The 25,067-nt window shown below is 45.4% G+C and overlaps 2 protein-coding genes across 2 annotated transcripts in view; both read right to left on the bottom strand.

Annotated features, from left to right (window-relative positions):
• The window catches only part of LOC141060150 (uncharacterized), a 37,479-nt gene that overhangs the window by 4,840 nt on the left and 7,572 nt on the right, over nucleotides 1–25,067 (bottom strand). Inside the window, exons 7-11 of the mRNA XM_073556428.1 lie at nucleotides 12,084–12,220; nucleotides 3,781–3,889; nucleotides 3,501–3,668; nucleotides 3,294–3,417; nucleotides 3,081–3,178 (exon numbers count right to left, since the gene is read on the bottom strand). Coding sequence (XP_073412529.1) covers nucleotides 3,081–3,178; nucleotides 3,294–3,417; nucleotides 3,501–3,668; nucleotides 3,781–3,889; nucleotides 12,084–12,220 — 636 coding nt within the window. The remainder of the gene's footprint in view (nucleotides 1–3,080; nucleotides 3,179–3,293; nucleotides 3,418–3,500; nucleotides 3,669–3,780; nucleotides 3,890–12,083; nucleotides 12,221–25,067) is intronic.
• LOC141060051 (gastrula zinc finger protein XlCGF66.1-like) lies at nucleotides 11,267–15,490 on the bottom strand. Its single transcript, XM_073556314.1, has 6 exons — nucleotides 14,052–15,490; nucleotides 13,772–13,939; nucleotides 13,565–13,688; nucleotides 13,352–13,449; nucleotides 12,968–13,022; nucleotides 11,267–12,687 (listed from the first exon to the last, which is right to left on the bottom strand). Exons 1-6 carry the CDS (start codon nucleotides 14,157–14,159, stop codon nucleotides 12,323–12,325), a joined length of 918 nt encoding a protein of 305 aa, XP_073412415.1. The 5' UTR covers nucleotides 14,160–15,490; the 3' UTR covers nucleotides 11,267–12,322.

Below are 25,067 nucleotides of genomic sequence, written 5' to 3'. Positions count from 1 at the left end.
AACTGTAAAGCGCTGCGGAATATGTTAGCGCTATGTAAAAATAAAGATTATTATTATTAATTCGCGTGTGCATGGTCCTGTCTGGTTCTACTGGCTGAAAAAGTTAATGCAGAAAGGACACATAGTGCAGATTGCCCATAATGACTCCTGTTTAAAGCTTAAAGGGAACCTGTCACCAGGTTTGGCCGATACGAGTTACGGCCGCTGCTTTTTAGGGCTTATACACAGCATTCTATAATACTGTATATCTGCCCCCAAGACAAACAACTTGTATTATACTCACTTGCGGGGCGGTCCGGTCCGATGGGCGTCGCTCTTCGTGGTCTCCCATCTTCTTGAAATGCCGTCCTCCTGCTTGGTTCGTGTGGATAACGTGTCACTACATCATCCACAGTCTGCTTTGCAGTGCGTTCCCTGCGCAGGCGTATTTATCTGCCCTGCTGAGGACAGAGCAAAATCCTGCAGTGCGCATGCGCTGGAGCTCTCTGACCTTTCCCGGCGCCTGCGCACTGCAGTACTTTGCTCTGTCCTCAACAGGGCAGATAAGTGCGCCTGGGCAGGAGCGTGATGCCAAGCAAACTGTGGATGATGCAGGGATGCGTAATCCACACGAAGCAAGCAGGAGGGCAGCCATTGGACCGGACCGCCCCGCAGGTGAGTATAATAAAAGGTATTTTACTTTTCTTCCAGTTCTGGTTGGGGGCAGATCTACAGCATTATAGAATACTGTATATAAGCCCTGAAAGGTGATGGCCGTTACTTGTATCAGCCAAACCTGGAGAAAAGGTTCCCTTTAAAAAGTCTGCAATGAGCATCAGAATCATAGAATCATAGAATCATAGAATCATAGAATCGTAGAGTTGGAAGGGACCTCCTGGGCCATCTGGTCCAACCCCCTGCTCAAAGCAGGATTCGCTAAATCATCCCAGTCAGATGTCTGTCCAGCCTCTGTTTGAAGACTTCCATTGAAGGAGAACTCACCACTTCTCGTGGCAGCCTGTTCCACTCATTGATCACTCTAACTGTCAAAAAGTTTTTTCTAATATCTAATCTGTGTCTCTTCCCATTCAGTTTCATCCCATTGCTTCTAGTCTTTCCTTGTGCAAATGAGAATAAAGTTGATCCTTCTACAATGTGACAGCCCTTTAGATATTTGTAGACAGCTATTAAGTCTCCTCTCAGTCTTCTCTTTTGCAAACTAAACATTCCCAAATCCTGCAACCTTTCCTCATAAGACAGGGTTTGCAGACCGGTCACCATTCTGGTCGCTCTTTTCTGAACTTGCTCCAGTTTGTTGATGTCTTTTTTAAAATGTGGTGCCCAAAACTGGACACAATATTCCAGATGAGGTCTGACCAAAGAGGAGTAGAGGGAAATAATGACTTCACGTGATCTAGACTGTATGCTTCTGTTAATACATCCTAGAATTGCATTTGCCTTTTTTGCTGCTGCATCACACTGTTGACTCATATTCAGTCTGTGATCTATTAGTATACCCAAGTCTTTTTCACATGTGCTGTCACTTAGCCCTATTCCTCCCATTCTATATATGCTTTTTTCATTTTTATTGCCCAGATGTAGTACTTTGCATTTCTCCCTGTTAAAAACCATTCTGTTAGTTGCTGCCCACTTCTCCAGTTTATTTAAATCTTTTTGAATCCTCTCTCTCTCTTCTCTAGTATTAGCTATCCCTCCTAGCTTTGTGTCATCAGCAAATTTAATCAGTTTACCCTCAATTCCTTCATCTAAATCGTTGATAAAGATGTTGAACAATACAGGGCCCAGGACAGAGCCCTGTGGTACCCCACTTGAGACATTCTTCCAACTGGATGTACAGCCATTTACGACCACTCTTTGGGTCCGATCACTAAGCCAGTTATGAATCCACCTAACAGTTGCCTTGTCCATTCCATACTTAGTCATTTTTTCAATAAGGATTGTATGAGAGACTTTGTCAAATGCTTTGCTGAAGTCAAGATATACTATATCTACAGCATTTCCTTGATCCACCCAATCAGTGATACCGTCATAGAAGGAAATTAAGTTAGTCTGACATGACTTATTAGTTAGAAACCCATGCTGACTCTGTTTAATCACTTCATTCTTATCCAGGTATTGACATACATGTTGTTTAATAATTTGTTCAAAGATCTTTCCTGGTATAGAAGTCAGACTCACCGGCCTATAGAACCTACTGAGTAACTGAGTGTTGGTCTAGTAAGTACAGTCCATGGAGACTCCACCTTACAACATACATAGAATCCTAGAATGTTAGAGTTGGAAGGGATCTCCTGGGCCATCTGGTCCAACCCCCGGCTCAATGCAGGAGTCATTAAACCATCTCAGACGGATGTCTGTCCAGCGTCTGTTTCAAGACTTCCATTGAAGGAGAACTCACCACCCTGTTCCACTCAGTGATAATCCTCACCGTCAAAAAGTTGTTACTAGTATCTAATCTGTATCTTCTCCCTTTCAGTTTCATTCCATTGCTTCTCGTGTTTCCATGTGCAAATAAGAATAAGGCTGACAGACTGTAAAGGATTTGTTGATAATGTTTTACAAGTCTTGTGGAGTCTGTGCCTCGGTGGGTCTGAGCTGTTCTGATGATACAATATTAGGCAAGTTATTAATGTTATGCACCAAGTAGAGAGAGAGGGTGGCACTCACCGTTCCTTAAAATCCACTTTATTACGGCAATTTAAAACATCCAGGACAGGAGAGTTACATGTGGAACAACCGAGCAGGACGACGATCGTTTCGCAGATGCGCTTCTACGGGTCCTTCTGGATTTTAAGGAACGGTGAGTGCCACCCTCTCTCTCTACTTGGTGCATTTGTTTTGTTTTTTTCATTGGGTTGACACCCGTGAATTTGAGTTGGGATGCCGTATAGCGGTTTGGATACCTGAATCAGGTGTGCGGACACAGGTGCTGCAGCACTGCGCATCATTCTGGTGTTTTGTTTTTTGTTATTAATGTTATGTCTGATCAGCGTACACTCTACTGAATCAGGAGAAGCTTAGTAGAAAACTTTACTGCATCAATCTATAGAAGATTAGCAAAAAATCTCAGTTTCATCTACCTGATAATCCAATGGGAAAATGTCCTCTTTTTTTAAATACACCTGGGAATCTAGCGGACTGGGACATCTCTCCGGGGGATTTCTCGGACTGGATCCATCTATAGGAGATAACCGCAGTGACTGAATACATTGTCTATATGTGATGAGCAGATGATGGGGAATCTAGACGACTCTCAGACCTGTTCTCTACACCCCAGGAAGGTCTCCTCTTACCCGGAGATGTGATGGACCGGTGATCCTCCATCATGGCGTCCTTGTACAGATCCTGGTGTCCTTCTATATACTCCCACTCCTCCATGGAGAAATAGACGGTGACGTCCTGACACCTTATAGGAACCTGACACACACAATGACCCGTCATTAGCAGACCCCTCCCCCGGCGTTACTGTATAATGTCCCAGCATTCCCGGCAGCGCTCACCTCTCCGCTCAGCAGCTCAGTGATCCTATTGGTCAGTTCTAGGATCTTCTGCTCATGGATCAGTGAATGAGGTGGAGGCTCGGTGATGTCACTCGGGGTCCTGCTCCGCCCTCCTGACACACGGGGGGTCACACACTCCCCAGACGCCGTCTTCACTACTGTGTGATCCTGTGTATGGGGAGACGCCGATCACTACACAGAGGCCAAGAATCCTTCACCTTTCCCGTCATTTCCCTGCTTTATTCCTAGAGATCAGAGTGATGTGATGTGAAGCTCTCACCTCTCCAGTGATCCAGTAGATTATCTCCAGGGTGAGGTCTAATATCCGAGCCGCCATGTGGTCTCTGTCCTGCTCCATCCTCGGGGGGTCACTGATGGAAAGAAAGGATCATCATCTAATAAAGGGAAAGGTTACCTGTGAGATTTCTATATGTAAGGAAAAGGAAGAAACAAGGAGGACTGAGCATAAAAGTACATTTGGAGAAAAATCTTACATGAAGTTCAGGGTTTAATGAATTGGGAATTACATAGGGGTACACACAGTATACAATGGTATTTCTCAAAAAAATCTTAAATGATCTAAATCTGAATATGAAGCTCTGGAGAACCTATACATCAGGCCTGACATTATCCGACATTTTGATAACAAAGGGGCTTCAGTTGTGGTAATGATTAGCAGGGATTATGCTTCATCCGTACATAAGATTCTTGAGGACACCAATACTTAAATTCCCCTAGAACATGACCCCACTAGATAAACTTAAAATTGTACGGGAGGGTTTATCCTTAGGATTTTTTTTCCTACAAAAAATCTGAATATCTAGTCATTGATAATCCTGTTATTCCTATCACACACGCCATATCTAAAACACAAAAGACTGGCTTTCCTCCCTCCAGTGCGCCCAATAATATCGGGTATTGGGTCACTAGGCGAACGTTTGGGCTAATGTCTTGAATTCTCTCTTCAACCTCTTGTACAACGTATCCCAGGGTATTTACAGGAGTCTTCCCATGAACTTTATATGATGCAAAACATCCATTTGCCCAACACCTGGTCATGGCTGACCTATCACGTAGCTGCATTGTACACCGGCATACCCCATCATACCGCCACTCACAGTTAATCATCACTTAAATAAATATAGTCCATACTGTATACCCGTGACCTCCAGATATTCATTAGAGCAGAGCTGTCATTCCTATTAATGCATAATTATGTCACGTTCCTTCAGAATAGCAGCGTTTCGATGAGAGGCCAAATTTTCCCTGTCGGTAGTCGAAGTTGTTATGGCCTGATGGGAAGAATGCTTTATCTTTAATGTGAATAATCCCTTCCGGATCTCTATCAGATATTACGGGAGATACATTGATGATTTGCTCATTATTTGGAGTGGACAGTCCATACCATCATTTTTATCTTATGTGAATGACAACCGGTTTACCAGTTTATCCTTTTGGTATTCATGTTCTGAGATACGGAGCTAAAGGGTCATCATGATCTACTTATTACTAGCAAAGCATGCAGGAAACCTACTTTCGGGCGACACAGTTTTGCATGCCCAGAGTTTCCACCCCCCACCACATGCCATCAAGACCATCCCAGTGATTCCAAGGAAAATGAACACCTGGTTGAGGCCTTAGGGTTAAATATTGATGATTATCCCAGACGTCATACGTGAATGTAAAAACAATCACTTGTAATCAAGAGCTACATAGTTTTGAGATTTAGGTGGAAATTACACTTTGTGCTAAACCCCAAAACCCATCTTGGCCGTTAGTTTTTGGAGGAAAAGTTGGAAAATAGAGATTGGACTATCGATTCGATGTGAATCAAATTTAGGTTGAAATTTATTAAATTTGAAGGTTTCCAAAAATTCCAATAATTTGAGATTTTATATGCATGAATTGCCAAAAAAAAAAAAAATGCCCGCCACTTACGCGACATTAGTTGCGGCCACAGAGGCTCCCCTATAATGCCATGCAGCTATTACATCACATAGTACTGCGCAGCCAATCAGAAGGGATTATCAGAGCCTGTATAAAAGCCGAGGCAGAGAAAGCAGCAGCCATTAAAATCGCAGCATGCACTACTTTCTTCCGAGTCGCGGATGAGATTCATCCATTTAAGGCTGGTTTCACATTAGCGCTTTTTAAGCGCACGCACGGCCGGGGGTAGCTCCGCCCCCGAGCCGGCTCTCTGCCCGGCGTGCCCGCCCCTTGCTTGTAGCGCCGCCTCCTAGCGCACAGCGGCGCCTGCGATCGGCGCACCCTATCTTTAGCATAGGGTGCGCAGATCGTGCGAAGGCCGTGCGCTAGTTGCGCTTTGACCTGCGCTGCGCACTTTTGACGGTGCGCCGTGCGCGCCAAAATCAAACTTTTCGGATTTTGGCGCGCACGGCGCACTGTCAAAAGTGCGCAGCGCAGGTCAAAGCGCAACTAGCGCACGGCCTGCGCACGATCTGCGCACCCTATGCTAAAGATAGGGTGCGCCGATCGCAGGCGCCGCTGTGCGCTAGGAGGCGGCGCTACAAGCAAGGGGCGGGCACGCCGGGCAAAGAGCCGGCTTGGGGGCGGAGCTACCCCCGGCCGTGCGTGCGCTTAAAAAGCGCTAATGTGAAACCAGCCTGAGTCTATTGGTGAATAAAAAAACAAACAAATTGTATTCCACACAGAACATGCTCTGGCTTCGTAGAGAAAGAGAAGGGTGGAGATATATGGACAACATGTAAAAAGGAAGGTGCACTTAAAGGTTTGGCCAAAGTTATTCTGTGCTGAGAGTCCCTTTAATGCACTTAAATGCAGCAGCAACACAGCACAATATATTTTATAGAAAAAAAAAAAAACTGGAAGCAGTGTCATCAGAGAAAGTGTTCTTTCATATTTAACTGTGACTGTGCAGTTCAAAGTGTGCTTGTTGCAGACATTTTTTTTCTTTGCATACAGTCATGGCCGAAAGTGTTGGCACCCTTGAAATTGTTTCAGAAAATGAAGTCATTTCTCCCCAAAAATTATTGCAATTACACATTTTGTTATACACATGTTTATTTCCATTGTGTGTATTAGAACACCACAAAAAAAAGACAAATTGGACATAATTTTGCACAAAAGCCCAAAAATAGGCCAGACAAAATTGTTGGCACCCTTAATTTGATATTTGATTGCCCTTCCTTTGGAATAAATAACTTCCTATAACCATCCACAAGCTTCTTACACCTCTCAACTGGAATTTTGGATGACTCTTCTTTAGTAAACTGCTTTAGCTCTCTAATATGTGAAGGCGTCTTCTTCCCCCAACAGCAATTTTAAGATTTCTCCACTGGTGATCAATGGGATTTAGATGAGGACTCATTGCTGCCACTTCAGAACTCTCCAGCTATTTGCTTCCATCCATTTCTGGGAGCTGCTTGAAGTATGTTTGGGGTCATTGTCCTGCTAGAAGACCCATGACCTAGGGCACAAACCCAGCTTTCTGACACTGGGCACTACATTGCCACCCAAAATCCTTTTGTAATCTTCATATTTCATGATGCCTTGCACACAATCAGGGCACTCAGTGCCAGAGGCAGTAGAACAACCCAAAAAAATCTTTGATTCTCCACCATATTTGACTATAGGTACTGTGTTCTATTCTTTGAAAGCCTTATTCCTTTTTGATAAACATTAGAATGATGTGCTTTACTAAAAAGCCCTATCTTGGTCTCATCTGTCCACAAGATGCTTTCCCAAATGGATTCTGGCTTACTCATGTACATTTTGGCAAACTGCAGTCTAGCTTTTTTTATGTCTCTGGGTCAGCAGTGGGGTCCTCCTGGATCTAATGCCATAGCGAGTGGCGTAAACGATAGCAGAGATCTCCAGTAGAGATCTGATCATACTGATATCACCCTTCTTTTTTGAAAACCTATCAACTGATAGGACTGGTCAGCCAGAGGAAGGAAGGATGGAGGTCACAGGAAAGCGATCAGATATAGTGTTTAATGCATTTATCAAGGACATCGAACAGAGGTGAGAAGCCATAGGGCCCAAATACAGTTGGGGTACATGTGAGAGGATTAAAAGGGTTGGGCCCCTCTGGTGACAATTTTTTTTTTTTTAAATACAGTATATTGGGCTAAAAACCAAATGCAGTTTGGTTTCATTACAAATTTTGCATCGCTTAGCTTTAACAGACTCCTTGTTTTTCTGAACATTGAACTATAAAGGGGTTCTCTGAGAATGAGATAAAATGGCGTCCATTATATACTGTGGGTACGGAAAGTATTCAGACCCCTTTAAATTTTTCACTCTTTGTTTCATTGCAGCCATTTGGTAAATTCAAAAAAGTTCATTTTTTTTTCTCATTAATGTGCACTCTGCACCCATCGTGACTGAAAAAACAGAAATGTAGAAATTTTTGCAAATTTATTAAAAAAGAAAAACTGAAATCTCCCATGGTCATAAGTCTTCAGACCCTTTGCTCAGACACTCATATGTAAGTCCCATGCTGTCCATTTCCTTATGATCCTCCTTGAGATGGTTCTACTCCTTCATTGGAGTCCAGCTGTGTGTAATTACACTGATAGGACTTGATTTGTAAAGGCACAGACCTGTCTATATAAGACCTCACAGCTCACAGTGGATGTCAGACCAAATGAGAATCATGAGGCCAAAGGAACTGGCCAAGGAGCTCAGAGACAGAATTGTGGCAAGGCACAGATCTGGCCAAGGTTACAAAAGAATTTCTGCAGTACTCAAGGTTCCCAAGAGCACAGTGGCCTCCATTATCCTTAAATGGAAGAAGTTTGGGTCCACCAGAAGTCTTCCTAGACCTGGCCGTCCAGCCAAACTGAGCAACCGTGGGAGAAGAGCCTTGGTGAGAGAGATAAAGAAGAACCCCAAGATCACTGTGGCTGAGCTCCACAGATGCAGTAGGCAGATGGGAGAAAGTTCCACAAAGTCAACTATCACTGCAGCCCTCCACCAGTCGGTTCTTTATGGCAGAGTGGCCCGACGGAAGCCTATATCCTCAGTGCCAGATATATGAAAGCCAACATAGAGTTTACTAAAAACACATGAAGGACTCCCAGACTATGAGAAATAAGATTCTCTGGTCTGATGAGACGAAGATAGAACTTTTTGGTGATAATTATAAGCGGCAGGCTCGGACTGGCCCACAGGGTAACAGGGGACTCCCCCGGTGGGCCCCTTTGCAGATCTGGGCCCCCAACCCCACTATTTGGAAAGTACTTGGCATAATTCACTTGATTTACTCTGTACAGAAAAAAGCAGCAACTCATCATTGTTTAACCAAATGGCCTAGCTTATTATTTAGAGATATAGGTACATTTGTGAATGAGGGGAGTGTAATATTTTATGCAGTTGAAAAGTGGGCCCCTCAAAGTCAATGTTACTGGTGGGCCCTTGGCACCCCAGTCCGACACTGCTAAGCGGTATGTGTGGAGAAAACCAGGCACTGCTCATCACCTGCCCAATACAATCCCAACAGTGAAACATGGTGGTAGCAGCATCAAGCTATGGGGGTGTTTTTCAGCTGCAGGGACAGGACGACTGGTTGCAATTAAAGGAAACATGAATGCGGCCAAGTACAGAGATATCCTGGATGAAATCCTCTTCCAGAGTGCTCTGGACCTCAGACCTGGCCGAAGGTTCACCTTCCAACAAGACAATGACCCTACGCACACAGCTAAAATAACAAAGGAGCGGCTTCAGAACAACTCTGTGACCATTCTTGACTGGTCCAGCCAGAGCCCTGACCTAAACCCAAGTGAGCATCTCTGGAGAGACCTGAAAATGGCTGTCCACCAACGTTCACCATCCAACCTGACGGAACTGGAGAGGATCTGCAAGGAAGAATGGCCGAGGATCCCCAAATCCAGGGGTGAAAAACTTGTGGCATCATTCCCAAGAAGACTCATGGCTGTACTAGCTCAAAAGGTGCGTCTACTCAATACTGAGCAAAGGGGCTGAATACTTATGATCATGGGAGATTTCAGTTTATCTTTTTTAATAAATTTGCAAAAATTTCTACATTTTTGTTTCTTTTTCAGCCAAGATGGGGTGCAGAGTGCACATTAATGAGAAAAAATGAACTTAGTTTTTTGAATTTACCAAATGGCTGCAATGAAACAAAGAGTGAAAAATGTAAGGCTAAGTGCACACGTTGCAGAAAATTTCTGCACAAAAACCTGAATCCCTTCCCAGAAACCGCACCTATTTTTCCGCGGCAGTTTTTGTGCATTTTTTGCGCGGTTTTGATGCGTTTTTTATGCGTTTTTTACCGCAGCGGTTTCTAAAAGCATGGGAGAAGCCTAAACCGCGGAAAAAAAACGCAAAATTAATGTGCATGCTGCGGTTTTTACCGCGATGCGTTTTTTTCGCGGTAAAAAACGCATCAATGTGCACAAAAAGTGCAAAATGCATAGAAATGACTGTGCAGCTTATTTTTAGCGGTTTTATAGCGGTTTTATAGTGAAAACCGCTAAAAAAACGCTGTGTGTGAACACAGCCTTAAGGGGGCGGAATACTTTCCGCACCCGCTGTAATTCACACTGCAGCTCTTCCTAGTCCCGTGTCAGGATGCGTTGCAGACTGAACATATTACATGCATCCAATCTATTGAACGCAGGTGAATCCTCTGTTCCCGATGCCGTGCGGATTCACTGCATCCAATACATCGTACGGTGAGATTTATTGCGTCTCCGCAAGATAAACAGACAGGCTGCGGTGTGGAGAGACGATCCGCCTGTGCGTCTCTGCGGGTGAGCCACGGACGTCTGTGGACACATAGTGGACGTGGGACTTCTATGCTGTAACATCTGGACCCTGCACAAGCACGGAGCGCCCAACCGGCAGCGTCTACGGATCGTGTGCCCCGACCCGCCAACGCCGCTGTCCCGCTCCTCACACAGCAGCCACAGAGACGGAAAAATGACAACGGTACGGCTCTGAGAAGACGGGGAACCAAAAATAGAAATACCCTGGTCCTTAAGTGGTTAAAGGGGTTGCCCACGCTCTCTTGTCGCTGCAGCTTTCCTCAGCAGTGTTTGCAGCAGTTAACTCTTTACTTTCCCCAGGACTGCAGCAAATATAAGAGTGTGACCAAAGGCGATCCCCCCCCTCCTGTTACTCCATCGGCGCCCGCCCCGGGTGACTGACAGGTCTCTCCCTATACACACAAGAGCCTCCTCAATCACATGGAGTGAGGCAGTGAGCAGCCAGCAGGGGGCAGCACCGGTCTGCTCTCTCCCTACACTCCCTGGCCGGCTTCTCTATATTTTCTCTGAGTGTTGGCTGCACCTGCGGTCTACCCCTATATAGCAACCTACAACTACCAGACACAGAGACTCGCCTACCCGGACCGCTCGCTGCTCTGCAGGTGTCACCTCCCGGTAGACACAGGACCTGCGGTGACGTCACAGCCATGTGACCTGCTGGTCACATGACAGGAAATGACACCCAGAAAAAAAAACCCTCAGCTTTACTCCTCCCCCCGCCCCATGTGACTGATCACATGACCATGACATCACCACAGGTCCTGCTGCTGGCTCTGTATGTGGCTGCTGCTTGGGATACTTTAACCCCTTCACCCCCAAGTCTGTGTCGACCTTCCTGACCGGGCCAATGTTTACAGTTCTGACCACTGTCCCTTTATGAGGTGATAACGCTGGAGCTTCCATGGATCCCGGTGATTCTGACACTGTCTTCTCATGGCTTATTCTACTTCGTGCTAGTGGTAAAAACTCTTTGATATAACTTGTGTTTATTTGTGAAAAAATCAGAACTATCAAGAAAATGTTGATATTTTCAAACTTTGAATTTTCATGCCCTTAAATCACAGAGATGTGTCACACAAAATACTTAAAGGGAACCTGTCATCCCCCCCCGGGTGATTTTAGGTACAAGAGCCACCTCCAAGGCTGCACTCTGTGAAGATGGCTCTTCTGTTTCTGATCCCAGGAACGCCGAAATATTGCCTTTTATTAATAGGTCCCCATACCTGTAATGTGTCCCACAGGTATGGTGCGTCCCCCTGTAGTAGTCGCCTTCCCGCCGTCAGTCATGCCCGCCCTGCGCTGCCTCCTCCTGCCTTGCTGTCACCGTTACATGGTACAGGCGCAGTTCTCGGGCATGCTCAGTGCGCGCTGGCCGGGAACTGACCTCAGGCTATTGCACCTGCATGTTTTGCAGGCGCAATAGCCTGAGGACCCGCCCCTGGGTGAGTGTAATATAACTCGTTTTTCTTCTCTTTCAGGTTACATCGGGGGCTTATCTACAGCATTACAGAATGCATTACAGAATGCTGCAGATAAGCCCCTGATGGCGGTGGCCGCAGCTTATATGCGAAATGTAGGTGACACATTCCCTTTAACGTGAGAGTCCATGGTGTCCAACTAAGCACAAAGGTGGAAATTAGACTCCTAGTGTCGCGTTAATGTCCTACTCTGGCGAGTTGGATTTTAGTCTACAGATTCCCGACTGTGTCTTTCGGTGCAAACACAAGACCTGTAAGCGTCACATTGTATGTGAGCAGAAGTATCAAGGCAGCAGGTGAAACATTTCAAAGTATCGGAACATTAAAATCACGTCTGCTTCTTGTGAGTTCTCTTATGTCTATCAAGATTTGATTTGTGGGCAAAACATTTCCCACATTCTGAACATAAGATCGGCTCCCTCCCCCCCCCATGTGCGTTTTTAGATGATGTACAAGATATGTTTTCCATCTAAAGCATTTCCCACATTCAACACATGGCAATGGCTTCTTCCCCGTGTGTATTCTTACAAGGTTCTCAAGAACTGTTTTTGCGCCAAAACGCTTTCCACATTCAGGACGAGAGTACGGCTTCTTCTTTATGTGAGTTTCTTTGTTTCTTAAGTTGAATTTCCCTCGGGAAACATCTCCAACATTCTGAACATGAAAACGGCTGGGCGCCTGTCACAGTTTGCTCAGGAAAAGTACAATTAGATTTATTTTTTAAATATTTCCAGATATTTCCAGTTTGGACCCGGATCAGCGATTGATCAGATGAAGGTGTCCAGTGATCGGAGATATCGGAGGATAACTCAATGCACTGAATGACGGCAGGTTCATCATCGGTGATTAATTTGGCTCCTATGATATTGTTTGGCTCTACTTCATAACAGAGAGACACATTGTGATGTGCAATGAAAGCGCTCATCCCGTTTTCACCTGGAGGAAAAAAGAATACATTTTTCTAATGAAACTAGTGAAGTTTTACTGAGTCTGAGACAACAACAAGCAGTAAACAAAGCACAAAGAACATAGAGGAAACTGAGACATGGAGAGGTCCCGTTCATATACCACACCCCTCTACATGGCCTTTTTTCACTTTAATTTTCTTTTTAAAAGTGAAAAAATGAAAAAATAAACAAGAGCAGTAATAATGATCACGATAAGATATTTTTCTGATTTTCTCATGAGTGAAACAAGATTTATGAGCAGCTCTTACCGGTCACTGACGCTGATGTGGGGTTTTCAAGTTCTCTCATCTCACCAGAACTTTGCTGTAAAAATCCCACATTAGAAACAGAAGTAAAAAAAATAAAATAAAAGTGAATCCTTTTCTAGACATTAAAGGCTTTCTTGCTAACGTTTCAATGTTTTGGCACCAGAAACTACGGAGAAAATTCAAGAATCTTGTGGAGTTTGTGCGTTAATGGGTCAGAACCGTCCTGATGACACAATACTAAGCAAAAGTTTTTATTGTTAAGTCTGATTGGTGTATATATTGTTAGGACTTCCCGGGGTAGAGTCTACGACTGATGGAAAAGTTTTGCACAAAGTTTCAATACATCAATCTATAGAGAATGTACAGAAATCTCATCTCATCTACCTGATGATCCCGGGGGACATTTTCCTCCTTCTCTGGCCGATCCTGGGAATATAGAGGACTGGGACATCTCTCCGGGGGATTTCTCGGACTGGATCCATCTATAGGAGATAACCGCAGTGACTGAATACATTGTCTATATGTGATGAGCAGATGATGGGGAATCTAGACGACTCTCAGACCTGTTCTCTACACCCCAGGAAGGTCTCCTCTTACCCGGAGATGTGATGGACCGGTGATCCTCCATCATGGCGTCCTTGTACAGATCCTTGTGTCCTTCTATATACTCCCACTCCTCCATGGAGAAATAGACGGTGACGTCCTGACACCTTATAGGAACCTGACACACACAATGACCAGTCATTAGCAGACCCCTCCCCCGGCGTTATTGTATAATGTCCCAGCATTCCCGGCAGCGCTCACCTCTCCGCTCAGCAGCTCAGTGATCCTATTGGTCAGTTCTAGGATCTTCTGCTCATGTATCAGTGAATGAGGTGGAGGCTCGGTGATGTCACTCAGGGTCCTGCTCCGCCCTCCTGACACACGGGGGGTCACACACTCCCCAGACGACGTCCTCACTACTGTGTGATCCTGTGTATGGGGAGACGCCGATCACTACACATAGGCCAAGAATCCTTCACCTTTCCCGTCATTTCCCTGCTTTATTCCGAGAGATCAGAGTGATATGATGTGAAGCTCTCACCTCTCCAGTGATCCAGTAGATTATCTCCAGGGTGAGGTCTAATATCCGAGCCGCCATGTGGTCTCTGTCCTGCTCCATCCTCGGGGGGTCACTGATGGAAAGAACCATCGTCTAATAAAGGAAAGAGTCCTGAACATAAAGAACCTGAGAAAACAAGGTGGACTGAGCGCTAAATTACATTTGGATTGAAAATTTTATGTAAAGTTCAGGGTCTCATGAATCGGGACTTATAATGCATTATACTAAACATACAATGGAGGCGGCTTATATATACTGGACTGCGGGTCATATTATAACATATTAGCTGACTACCCTGTTACGTAGTAAAAACAGTATTACACAAGATACACATTCTGATGTTCCTCATTTAGTAATTTTTCTCTAAGCGATCAAGCGCAAGATACATGTGAAACGTCTGTTAGCTTATTCGTTCCTGTAGTCCCTGGTATTATTTGTATCCGCAAATAAATCTATTTCTTATATGGATCTTGTGGTGAGTGCCCATTATTCCTCTTTTGATTGTGGATTTATTTTATTTCTTATTCCATTTTATGGCATAGAATCCTAGAATATTCAGCTCCCACAGATCCCCAGCAGGGTCGCCAAACGGCCACAAATTTCAGGACAGTCTGCAAAACGAATGCACTGTTTTGCTCAGTCTGTAAATATTTTTATTTAAGGCGCCCATGATTTTTTTGACGCTGAAGAATCTAATTACTTTGGCCGTAATTATCATTTTACAGTTCACGGTGACTGCAGCCGACGGCTGAGAGCAGAATTAAGGGCTGTAGACACCGATCACTTCTATCATATGGATTTATTATGGTTTCCCAATCTTTCCGTGATTCTTTGTTCAGCCGTCCAGAAATAAATAAAAAGTCAAGTTGGCGACCCCGATTTCCAGGGGTCTCCCAAATATCCAGGGAGAAAACCATGGGAGCAGAAGGAGCATCAGCAGAGCAGGGACTGTGCCAGAGATGCTGCCCCCTGCTGGCTGCACTGTGGTACTGCAAATTAGGAAGAGGAAACTCACATTCTAGAGAAAGGCCACATGCACACATTGAGTATATGGTCAGTTTTTACCCCAGTATTTGTAAGCCAAAACCAGGAGTGGGTGAAAAAATGCAGAAGTGGTGACGTGTTTCTATTATACTTTTCCTCTGACCGTTCCACTCCTGGTTTTGGCTTACAGATACTGGGGTAAAAACTGACCATATACTCAATGTGTGCATGAGTCCAAAGAGAGAAAGCAGCTGACCGACCCACTGGTCTGTTATGTGCTCTCCTGGAGGACACAGGACCTGTGGTGACGTCACTGCCATGTGGTGATCTGCTGTCACATGACAGGAAGTCACTGCTTTGCTCCTCCCCTCATATAACATGACATCACCAAAGGATCTCACTAGAATACATCTACAGCTTCACCAAGCGCAGAAAGGAGTCAGGAACCGCTCCCCACGGTCTCCCCTCTCACACACACAGACCGCTCCCCACGGTCTCCCCTCTCACACACACAGACCGCTCCCCACGGTCTCCCCTCTCACACACACAGACCGCTCCCCACGGTCTCCCCTCTCACACACACAGACCGCTCCCCACGGTCTCCCCTCTCACACACACAGACCGCTCCCCACGGTCCCCCCTCTCTCTCACACAGACCGCTCCCCACGGTCTCCCCTCTCTCTCACACAGACCGCTCCCCACGGTCTCCCCTCTCACACACACAGACCGCTCCCCACGGTCTCCCCTCTCACACACACAGACCGCTCCCCACGGTCTCCCCTCTCACACAAACCGCTCCCCACGGTCTCCCCTCTCACACAGACCGCTCCCCACGGTCTCCCCTCTCACACACACAGACCGCTCCCCACGGTCTCCCCTCTCACACACACAGACCGCTCCCCACGGTCCCCCCTCTCTCTCACACAGACCGCTCCCCACGGTCTCCCCTCTCTCTCACACAGACCGCTCCCCACGGTCTCCCCTCTCACACACACAGACCGCTCCCCACGGTCCCCCCTCTCTCTCACACAGACCGCTCCCCACGGTCTCCCCTCTCACACAAACCGCTCCCCACGGTCTCCCCTCTCACACAGACCACTCCCCACGGTCTCCCCTCTCTCACACACAGACCGCTCCCCACGGTCTCCCCTCTCACACACACAGACCGCTCCCCACGGTCTCCCCTCTCACACACACAGACTGCTCCCCATGGTCTCCCCTTTCTCACACACACCGCTTCCAATGGCCTCCCCTCTCTCACGCAGACTGCTCCCCATGGCCTCCCCTCTCACGCAGACTGCTCCCCATGGCCTCCCCTCTCACACTGACCGCTCCCCATGGCCTCCCCTCTCTCACACACACTGCTTCCAATGGTCTTCCCTCTCTCACGCAGACCGTTCCCCATGGTCTCCCCTCTCACGCAGCTTCCCATGGTCCCCCTCTCTCACACAGACTGTTCCCCATGGTCTCCTCTCACGCAGCTTCCCATGGTCTCCCCTCTCTCACACAGACTGTTCCCCATGGTCTCCCCTCTCACACAGACTGCTCCCCTTGGTCTTCTCTCTCTCACACAGAGCACTCCCCACAGTCCCTCCTCTGACAAAGATTGCTGCCCATGGTCTCCTCTCTCACACATACTGCAACTCATGGTCCCACCTCTCGTATATCAACAAGATGATACAGGAAAGATACATATCTTGGTACCGTGTTACCAGTAGATAGAAAAATGTTTAGAATTGAGCGTCCTTAGTGGTTGATACCTTTTAATGGCTAACTGAAAATATGGTAACAAATTGCAAGCTCTCGAGACTACTCAGGTCTCTTCATCAGGCATAGACTGAGGCCTCTCAATTCTAAACAAGATAATGGACAGACAGGGTCATCTGTAATGCAGAAACATAAGTGCCAAACAGTAGTGCTTAGATTCGATATTTTGCGGATCAGATAGATTGGCCTGGGGAGACCCCATTGGTGATGATACAAATCGGTACCAATGACAAAGTCAGACAGAGATGGAATGTCCTTAAAAACAATTACAGGGAACCAGGAAAGAAGCTAAAATCCAGAACCTCCAAGGTGGTGTTTTTAGAAAAACTGCTGGGCCACAAGCATCACTAGACAGACAGGGGGAGCTTAAGGAGATAAATAAGTGTTGCAGAAATTGGTGCAGGAAGGGTTTGGGTTCATGGAGAACTGAGCCGACTTCTCTGTCCACCACAGGCTCTACGGTAGGGACGGGCTGCACCTCAAAGGGGAGGGTGCAGCTGTGCTGGGGGGAAAATGGTCAGACAGATGGAGGAGCTTTTAAACTAGGGTCTGTGGGGAGGGAGGGTAGTTGTGTAAAAAGGAGGATAGAGTAGACAAAGAGTGAGACATTCGGAGTTGAGTATTTAGAGAAGGCAGGGACATGCAAGGAAAGTAGGAAGGTGAACATGAGTAATAAATGTGCTATTAAATGTCTGCTGGAGAATTCAAAAAGACCTCCATACAAACTGCATGAATTGGAGACTCTTATGACAGTCACAAAATAAGATGTGGTGGGCATTACGGAAGCCTGGCTGGACAAAGCCATGAATAGGTGACAAACGTAGAGGGTTGCACTACATTCAGAAAGAACAGGAAATATAAAAAAGGTGTGTATTGTCGTTAAATCCAACTTAAAACCTGTGCTCAGTGACGACATTGGGGGAGCTACGACAATGTAGAGTCAGTATGGGGATGGCAATGATGGAAAGCTGCAAACTGGAACTTGCTACAAGCCTCCTGATATAACTGAAAAGGTAGAGGATGAAATGCTGCAACAAATTAAAAAGTCAGCAAATAAGAATAGTGTTCTTATTGGGCATTTTGACTCTCCAATCAATGAGGCATACATCTTGTATAGGTCAGTGAGCTTGGGCAGCAGCAACCACAATATAGGAAGTTTGAATATAATATTCAGCAAAACATTACAAAGAGGAAAGATAAAAATCTGGAACTTTAGAAAAGTGAAATTCACTTGATTAAGGGAAGAGATCAGTACAAAGTAGAGATGAGCGCCTTTACCTTTTTTAGGGTCGGGTTTCATGAAACCTGACTTTCTCAAAAGTCGAGTCGAAAGAAATCGGCCGACTATAGGGAAAAGTCGTGAAACACGAAACCCAATGCAAGTCAACGGGGAGAAAAGTCGGCAGTGAGTGGAGGACAGGAAACACACCTGGCATGAATTTTAACCCTAGAGGCGGCAAAATGTCTCTCTCTCCCTCTCTCCCACTCCAGCTATGCTCCCGCTACGCTACGCTTCTCTCATTGGCTGAAAAAAGTCACGTGCAAGCATTCGGCGAAACCCGACTTTGGCGCTTGGGTCGCCGACCGCATGGCCAACTTCACACTGTGGTCGGGTTTCGTTTCATGAAACCCGACTTTGGCGAAAGTCGGCGACTTTTGAATCTGACCGACCTGTTTCGCTCAACTCTAGTACAAAGTATAATAAGACAAAAACAAAAGGCTGAGAAGTCAGAAGTATAAAGATCTCATTAGGAAATGTAAAAACAGAAATCACGCTACAAAGTTACCAAAGAAATCACCAACATTAAAATAAATCGCCAAATGTGTTATAAATATATTAATGCCACCCCCCCCCTCCAAAATAAACCTCTGACGGCATCAGCCCCTTAAAAGGTAGAGTACAAAGGGAAGGCTGAAATATTAAACATGAACTTTTAATGGCGCAAATATCCACGGATATTGAGGGAGTTGAGATCAGTAAGTGAAACACCGCTGTATCTCATCATCTTCGCTAGGTATAAATGTTAAAAATAGAAAAAAATGCACTGGCGCTCTACACCAAGAGAGGACGACATAGGGGCTTCAGAAGCTGCTGGTGATTCACACAGGTTCTGTGTAAACTCGTGTAGATAAATAAGAGGCTAGAAAGGGGCATAAAATGATCACCGCGCTAAAATGAAGCCAATGAGGGCAAGATATTTGCATCTGAGTACCACACACGTATGACCAATCGAATTAGTAGTGTACTTACGGTTCCTATCGTTGGTGGTATAGTGTGCTGTTGGTCCAATTTGTAGACGTTAGGAAGAGATGATCGGCTGTCAGCTGATACTGCATGTAGTGTGCAGAGTGCCGATGGTAGCAATGTGCTCCAGTAAGGAACGATGCTCCTGGGTATTCCCTGCTATGCAGGGGGGAGAGACAACGATTCCTCGCATAGAAATTAGGAAGGAATGAGCAGCTGATAGCGCCCGCCGATAACAACTGTATGTGCCGCTGGTGCTAGAAGATACCGCTGACACAGAGATCTATAGGACTACAACAGGGATTAGGAAAATTTATTTTTAAACTTTTTTTATTATTTAATTTAATCAGAGGTTGAGAAAACTAACCTGTAAGCGTAACAATTTATCACTGAAAACACCACATAATTTCATGTCCAGAAAAGGACCCCCCATTACTGCAGAAGAAATGCATAAGAATAGGATTGTACTAAAACAATCACCCCCAATCCTGGTATTCATGTCCTCCATTCCTGGTATACATGTCCCCCATTCTGGGCCCATCCTGGTATACATGTCCCCCAATCTGGGCTCATCTTTGTATACATGTCCTCCATTCCTGGTATAAATGTCCCCCATTCTGGACTCCTCTTTCTATACATGTCCCCCATTTCTGGGCCCATCCTGGTATACATGTCCCCCATTCTGGACCCATCCTGGTATACATGTCCCCCATTCTGGACCCATCCTGGTATACATGTCCTCCATTCTGGACCCATCCTGGTATACATGTCCTCCATTCTGGACCCATCCTGGTATACATGTCCCCCATTTCTGGGCCCATCCTTGTATACATGTCCCCCATTTCTGGGCCCATCCTGGTATACATGTCCCCCATTCTGGACCCATCCTGGTATACATGTCCTCCATTCTGGATCCATCCTGGTATACATGTCCTCCATTCTGGACCCATCCTGGTATACATGTCCCCCATTTCTGGGCCCATCCTTGTATACATGTCCCCCATTTCTGGGCCCATCCTGGTATACATGTCCTCCATTCTGGACCCATCCTGGTATACATGTCCCCCATTCTGGGCCCATCCTGGTATACATGTCCCCATCCTGGTATACATGTCCTCCATTCTGGACCCATCCTGGTATACATGTCCCCCATTCTGGGCCCATCCTGGTATACATGTCCCCCATTCTGCTGCTGTATTTTAATACATAAAAAAAATAATTCTACTTACCCGACTTCAGCGTGCAATTGACTGCCAGCGTGTGACGTGACTGCCATGCGCAGCCAGTGACCTGCACGCCAGGCGGGTCTGCGTAGCAATACATTTCAGCTGAATATGTGTCCTTAGACACACATCCATCTGAAGTACGGCGTCAGCGAGATCCTCCTGGTTGCAGAGTGTGTCAAAGTTTCATCTTGCCTAAAAACTAAAGCTGTGTGTGCAAGAGATACAAGCTCTCATACATCTCCATCGTGGAGAAAATAAAACAACATTCCAACACAAACCATTTTTTATTTATTTTTTAACAAGCTTCATAACTTATTTAATCCAGTTAAATATTTAATAAAAAGAAAACTACAATCTGTCCCACAAACGGTCATAAAGTTATGGTTCTTGGATGAGAAGGAAAACAAAAAATCAAAGAGCAAAAATAAAAAATTGACTGTCATTAAGGGGTTAATGATAGGTCACAACAGAGCCCTGTTCTTGGTTCTATGGAGAAGGAAGAACTTTCCGATCAATTAATAACTTATATACTGTACATTTTAATGCATACCAATAAAGTAAGTTTACTTTTTATGGAGAGCATTACGTTAATCAGGCCTACAGTTCCATTATCTGCTCACAAATCACTTCCAGTCCAAGTTTTTGTGACCTCAACTTATGTGACCATCATCTATTATGGCCACGGTGGCACAATCTGTAGAAGCTATACCTGCAATGAAACAGACAGAAGTTAGTCCTAATGAATAGGACAGGTACACGATACCTGCTCATCGTGCAGGACCACAACCCCTGGCAAAAATTCTGGAATCACCGCCCTTGGAGGATGTTCATTCAGTTCTTTAATTTTGTAGAAAAAAAAGCAGATCACAGACATGGCACAAAACTAAAGTCACTTCAAATGGCAACTTTCTGGCTTTAAGAAACACTAAAAGAAATCAAGAACAAAAAAATGTGGTAGTCAGTAATGGTTAGTTTTTTAAACCAAGCATAGGGAAAAAATTATGGAATCACTAAATTCTGAGGAAAAAATTAAATTTTAATTCCCAAAACTAACACCTGCATCAAATTAGATCTGCTCGTTAGTCTGCATCTAAAAAGGAGTGATCACACCTTGGAGAGCTGTTGCACCAAGTGGGCTGACATGAATCATGGCTCCAACACGAGAGATGTCAATTGAAACAAAGGAGAGGATTATCAAACTCTTAAAAGAGGGTAAATCATCAAGCAATGTTGCAAAAGATGTTGGTTGTTCAGTCAGCTGTGTCTAAAATCTGGACCAAATACAAACAACATGGGAAGGTTGTTAAAGGCAAACATACTGGTAGACCAAGGAAGACATCAAAGCATCAAGACCGAAAACTTAACGAAATATGTTTGCAAAACAAGAAATGCACAACAAAACAAAAGAGGAATGAATGGGAGGAAACTGGAGTCAACGTCTGTGACCGAACTGTAAGAAACCGCCTAAAGAAAATGGGATTTACATACAGAAAAGCTAAACGAAAGCCATCATTAACACCTAAACAGAAAAAAAAACAGTTACAATGGGCTAAGGAAAAGCAATCGTGGACTGTGGATGACTGGATGAAAGTCATATTCAGTGATGAATCGCGAATCTGCATTGAGCAAGGTGATGATGCTGGGACTTTTGTTTGGTGCTGTTCCAATGAGATTTATAAAGATGACGGCCTGAAGAGAACATGCAAATTTCCAGTCATTGATGCTATGGGGCTGAATGTCAGGAAAAGGCACTGGGAAGATGTTTGTCATTACATCTTCAATAAATGCACAAGTTTATGTTGATATTTTGGACACTTTTCTTATCCCATCAATTGAAAGGATGTTTGGGGATGATGAAATCATTTTTCAAGATGATAATGCATCCTGCCATAGAGCAAAAACTGTGCAAACATTCCTTGAAGAAAGACACATAAGGTCAATATTATGGCCTACAAATAGTCCGGATCTCAATCCAATTGAAAGTCTTTGGTGGAAGTTGAAGAAAATGGTCCATGACAAGACTCCAACCTGCAAAGCTGATCTGGCAACAGCAATCAGAGAAAGTTGGAGCCAGATTGATGAAGAGCAGGGCCGGACTGGCCATGTGGCAATCCTGGCAAATGCCAGAAGGGCCTGTCTGGTCATGGGCTGCTTTGGCTGCTACCTTGGGATGATTTAGCGAATCCTGCTTTGAGCAGAGGGTTGGACCAGATGGCCCAGGAGGTCCCTTCCAACTCTACGATTCTATGATTCTTGTTAACAGAATTGGTGTTCTCAAGACACCCATACTGTTAAGAGTTGTGACGGAGCACAGTCACCAAAAATACATCACTTATCCCAGCAGGTCACGGGAATCATTAATAATATTGGTAATGTAGCAAATATTGCTTTCCTTCATCCAAGGTAAAATTAGTAATATATTTCATCTGGGGCTTGGGGACGGGAATAACATGGGCCTGTGTGATTTCAAATGCCAGGACTGAATATCAGCCCCAGTCCGTACCTGATGAAGAGTACTGTGTGACACTCATTAAGTCCATGCCTCTGTTAGGGACGGTGGAACGCACTAAATAACAAAGTGTGTTCGCCGCCCGGGGTCCACCGTGCAGAGGTGTTAAACTGCTGCTATATAATGGCAGACGCACAATATGACGGTATGGCACACGCGGGTTGACCGTCACCTGGCGTGCACTGGCGAGCTCTGTTAATATCACAGAGGCGCCTAAGGCATAAACATAAATGCCGAGCCTGTTGACCTCACAGGTCTCAGCGGTGTGCACGCATGGTATGTGGTCACAGGACTAGGCCCAAGACTCGGGGTCGATGTCCGTCTAGACCTACCGTGCGTGCGGCGTCGCTACCGCGGACGCCAACTAGTGCTGCTGACTGCAGCGCGGCGACTGACCCAGCCGCAATGCGACAATGCCCAAGAGGGGGCGCACTGTCGGACGCTAGCACTGTGAGATGTGCACTGAGTAATAAAAAATGTAGAGTAGGACCCCCCACATGAGATTGCCTTGGCGCGGCGGGGTGGCTCAATGTATTGATCAATATTTTGCCAAATGCTCATTTTGATTACAGTTAGATGTCAATATGTGCATTGCACTTCATGTTATGCGTTCTGACCATCGGCAGCGCCGGCTTCTCTCTTTTTATATTTGCAGATGTGCACTGTGGCCTGTAGCTTGCCACTGACTGGCGCTGACTCTATCACTAGATCCCTATACACACTCGTAATGTCAGAGGGAGGGGAATCTTAATGAGTCATTCGCAGGTACATGCATCCATTATCATTCACACAGATAGCAACTAGAGTCTATACTAGCGCATGGCCGAGCAGCCATGCGAACCTTTTATAGCTGTATAAGAGAAAACAAGGGCGGGGGCGCAGACATAGGGCTTCACCTGGTATAAATCAATTAAAATATAAAAGTACTCTGGAGTACTCACCCTTTATGGGTTGTGTTCAGACACAACCACTCTCAACGTTTGTTGCAGTCATATAGCTGCTGCAGAGCTCGTGCAGGTGGACAGCGTCCACTAGGTATCATAAGTTGAGGATCCAAGAAAAGCACTTCTGAGCATCCGCGCTGCTTTAGTGATAAGCATTCTTCAGAGATCCATATAAATCTTTCAAGTTCTTTATTATATGTACTACAGAAACTATGCGTTTCGAGGTGACAAACCGCACCTCTTCTTCAGGTTACAGTACAGAGTTACAGACTCTGTACTCTAACCTGAAGAAGAGGTGCGGTTTGTCACCTCGAAACGCGTAGTTTCTGTAGTACATATAATAAAGAACTTGAAAGATTTATATGGATTTCTGAAGAATGCTTATCACTAAAGCAGCGCGGATGCTCAGAAGTGTTTTTCTTGGATCCTCAACTTATGGAACCTTTTATAGCTGGGACCTTCCAGAAGCTTCCAGATCCCTGAGATGGACCAATCAGATCTGGAGAAGGACCTGTGCATGCGACTTCCGATCTCCAATGGGAGATCGTCTCGTGAGCATGCTCAGTGGAGCGATGGAAGGACTTAGCCTCTGGAGCGGTTTGCAGCTGAGCAGCCTGCATTGCTATTGCTGACCCAAGGGTGGCAGCAATAGCCAGACCCACAGAGCAGGTCTGGGCAGAGCGTCTGGAACGACGGGGCTGCTGAGCAAGCTCCTCTGCGGTCGATAGAGAATGGGAGACCGCAGAATGTGAGGCTCTGGATTCCTGCTGTGCCGCTGCAGGAACCAGACGCCTAACAGCCTCAGAGACTGCAAGCTGTTAGAAAAGCCAGAAGTGGTGCAACAAAATACTAGTGATGTGTTGGAGGGTTTTTTTGTTGGTTTGTTTTTCATGATTCCATAATTTTTTCCCTATGCTTGGTGTAAAAAAGTTACCATTACTGACTACCACGTTTTGTTCTTGATTTCTTTTAGTGTTTCTTAAAGCCAGAAAGTTGCCATTTGAAATGACTTTAGTTTTGTGCCGTGTCTGTGATCTGCTTTTTTTCTACAAAATTAAACAAATGAATGAACATCCTCCAAGGGCGGTGATTCCAGAATTTTTGCCATGGGTTGTACTGTAAGGACGATAAATGAGCTAATTTCACGTCCGAGTACGGCTTCTCCATTGACTGTTTTTCCTTTGTAGCCAGTAGTCCTCAGTTTTGCTCCTGAGCACTCAGAAAACTAACAATCCCCACATATTCAGAGCCACATAATACAGTGCGTCAGTAAAGTCATGGTGCACTTTTGACCAGTCACTGGAAAGCAACAAAAGACGATAG

This window comes from Dendrobates tinctorius, unplaced genomic scaffold (assembly GCF_039654945.1).
Source record: "Dendrobates tinctorius isolate UK_male_01 unplaced genomic scaffold, ASM3965494v1 ptg000232l, whole genome shotgun sequence".
NCBI classification, from domain to species: domain Eukaryota; kingdom Metazoa; phylum Chordata; class Amphibia; order Anura; family Dendrobatidae; genus Dendrobates; species Dendrobates tinctorius.
The sequence above is the reverse complement of the archived record's forward strand: the minus strand, read 5'-3'. Positions and strand labels throughout refer to the sequence as shown.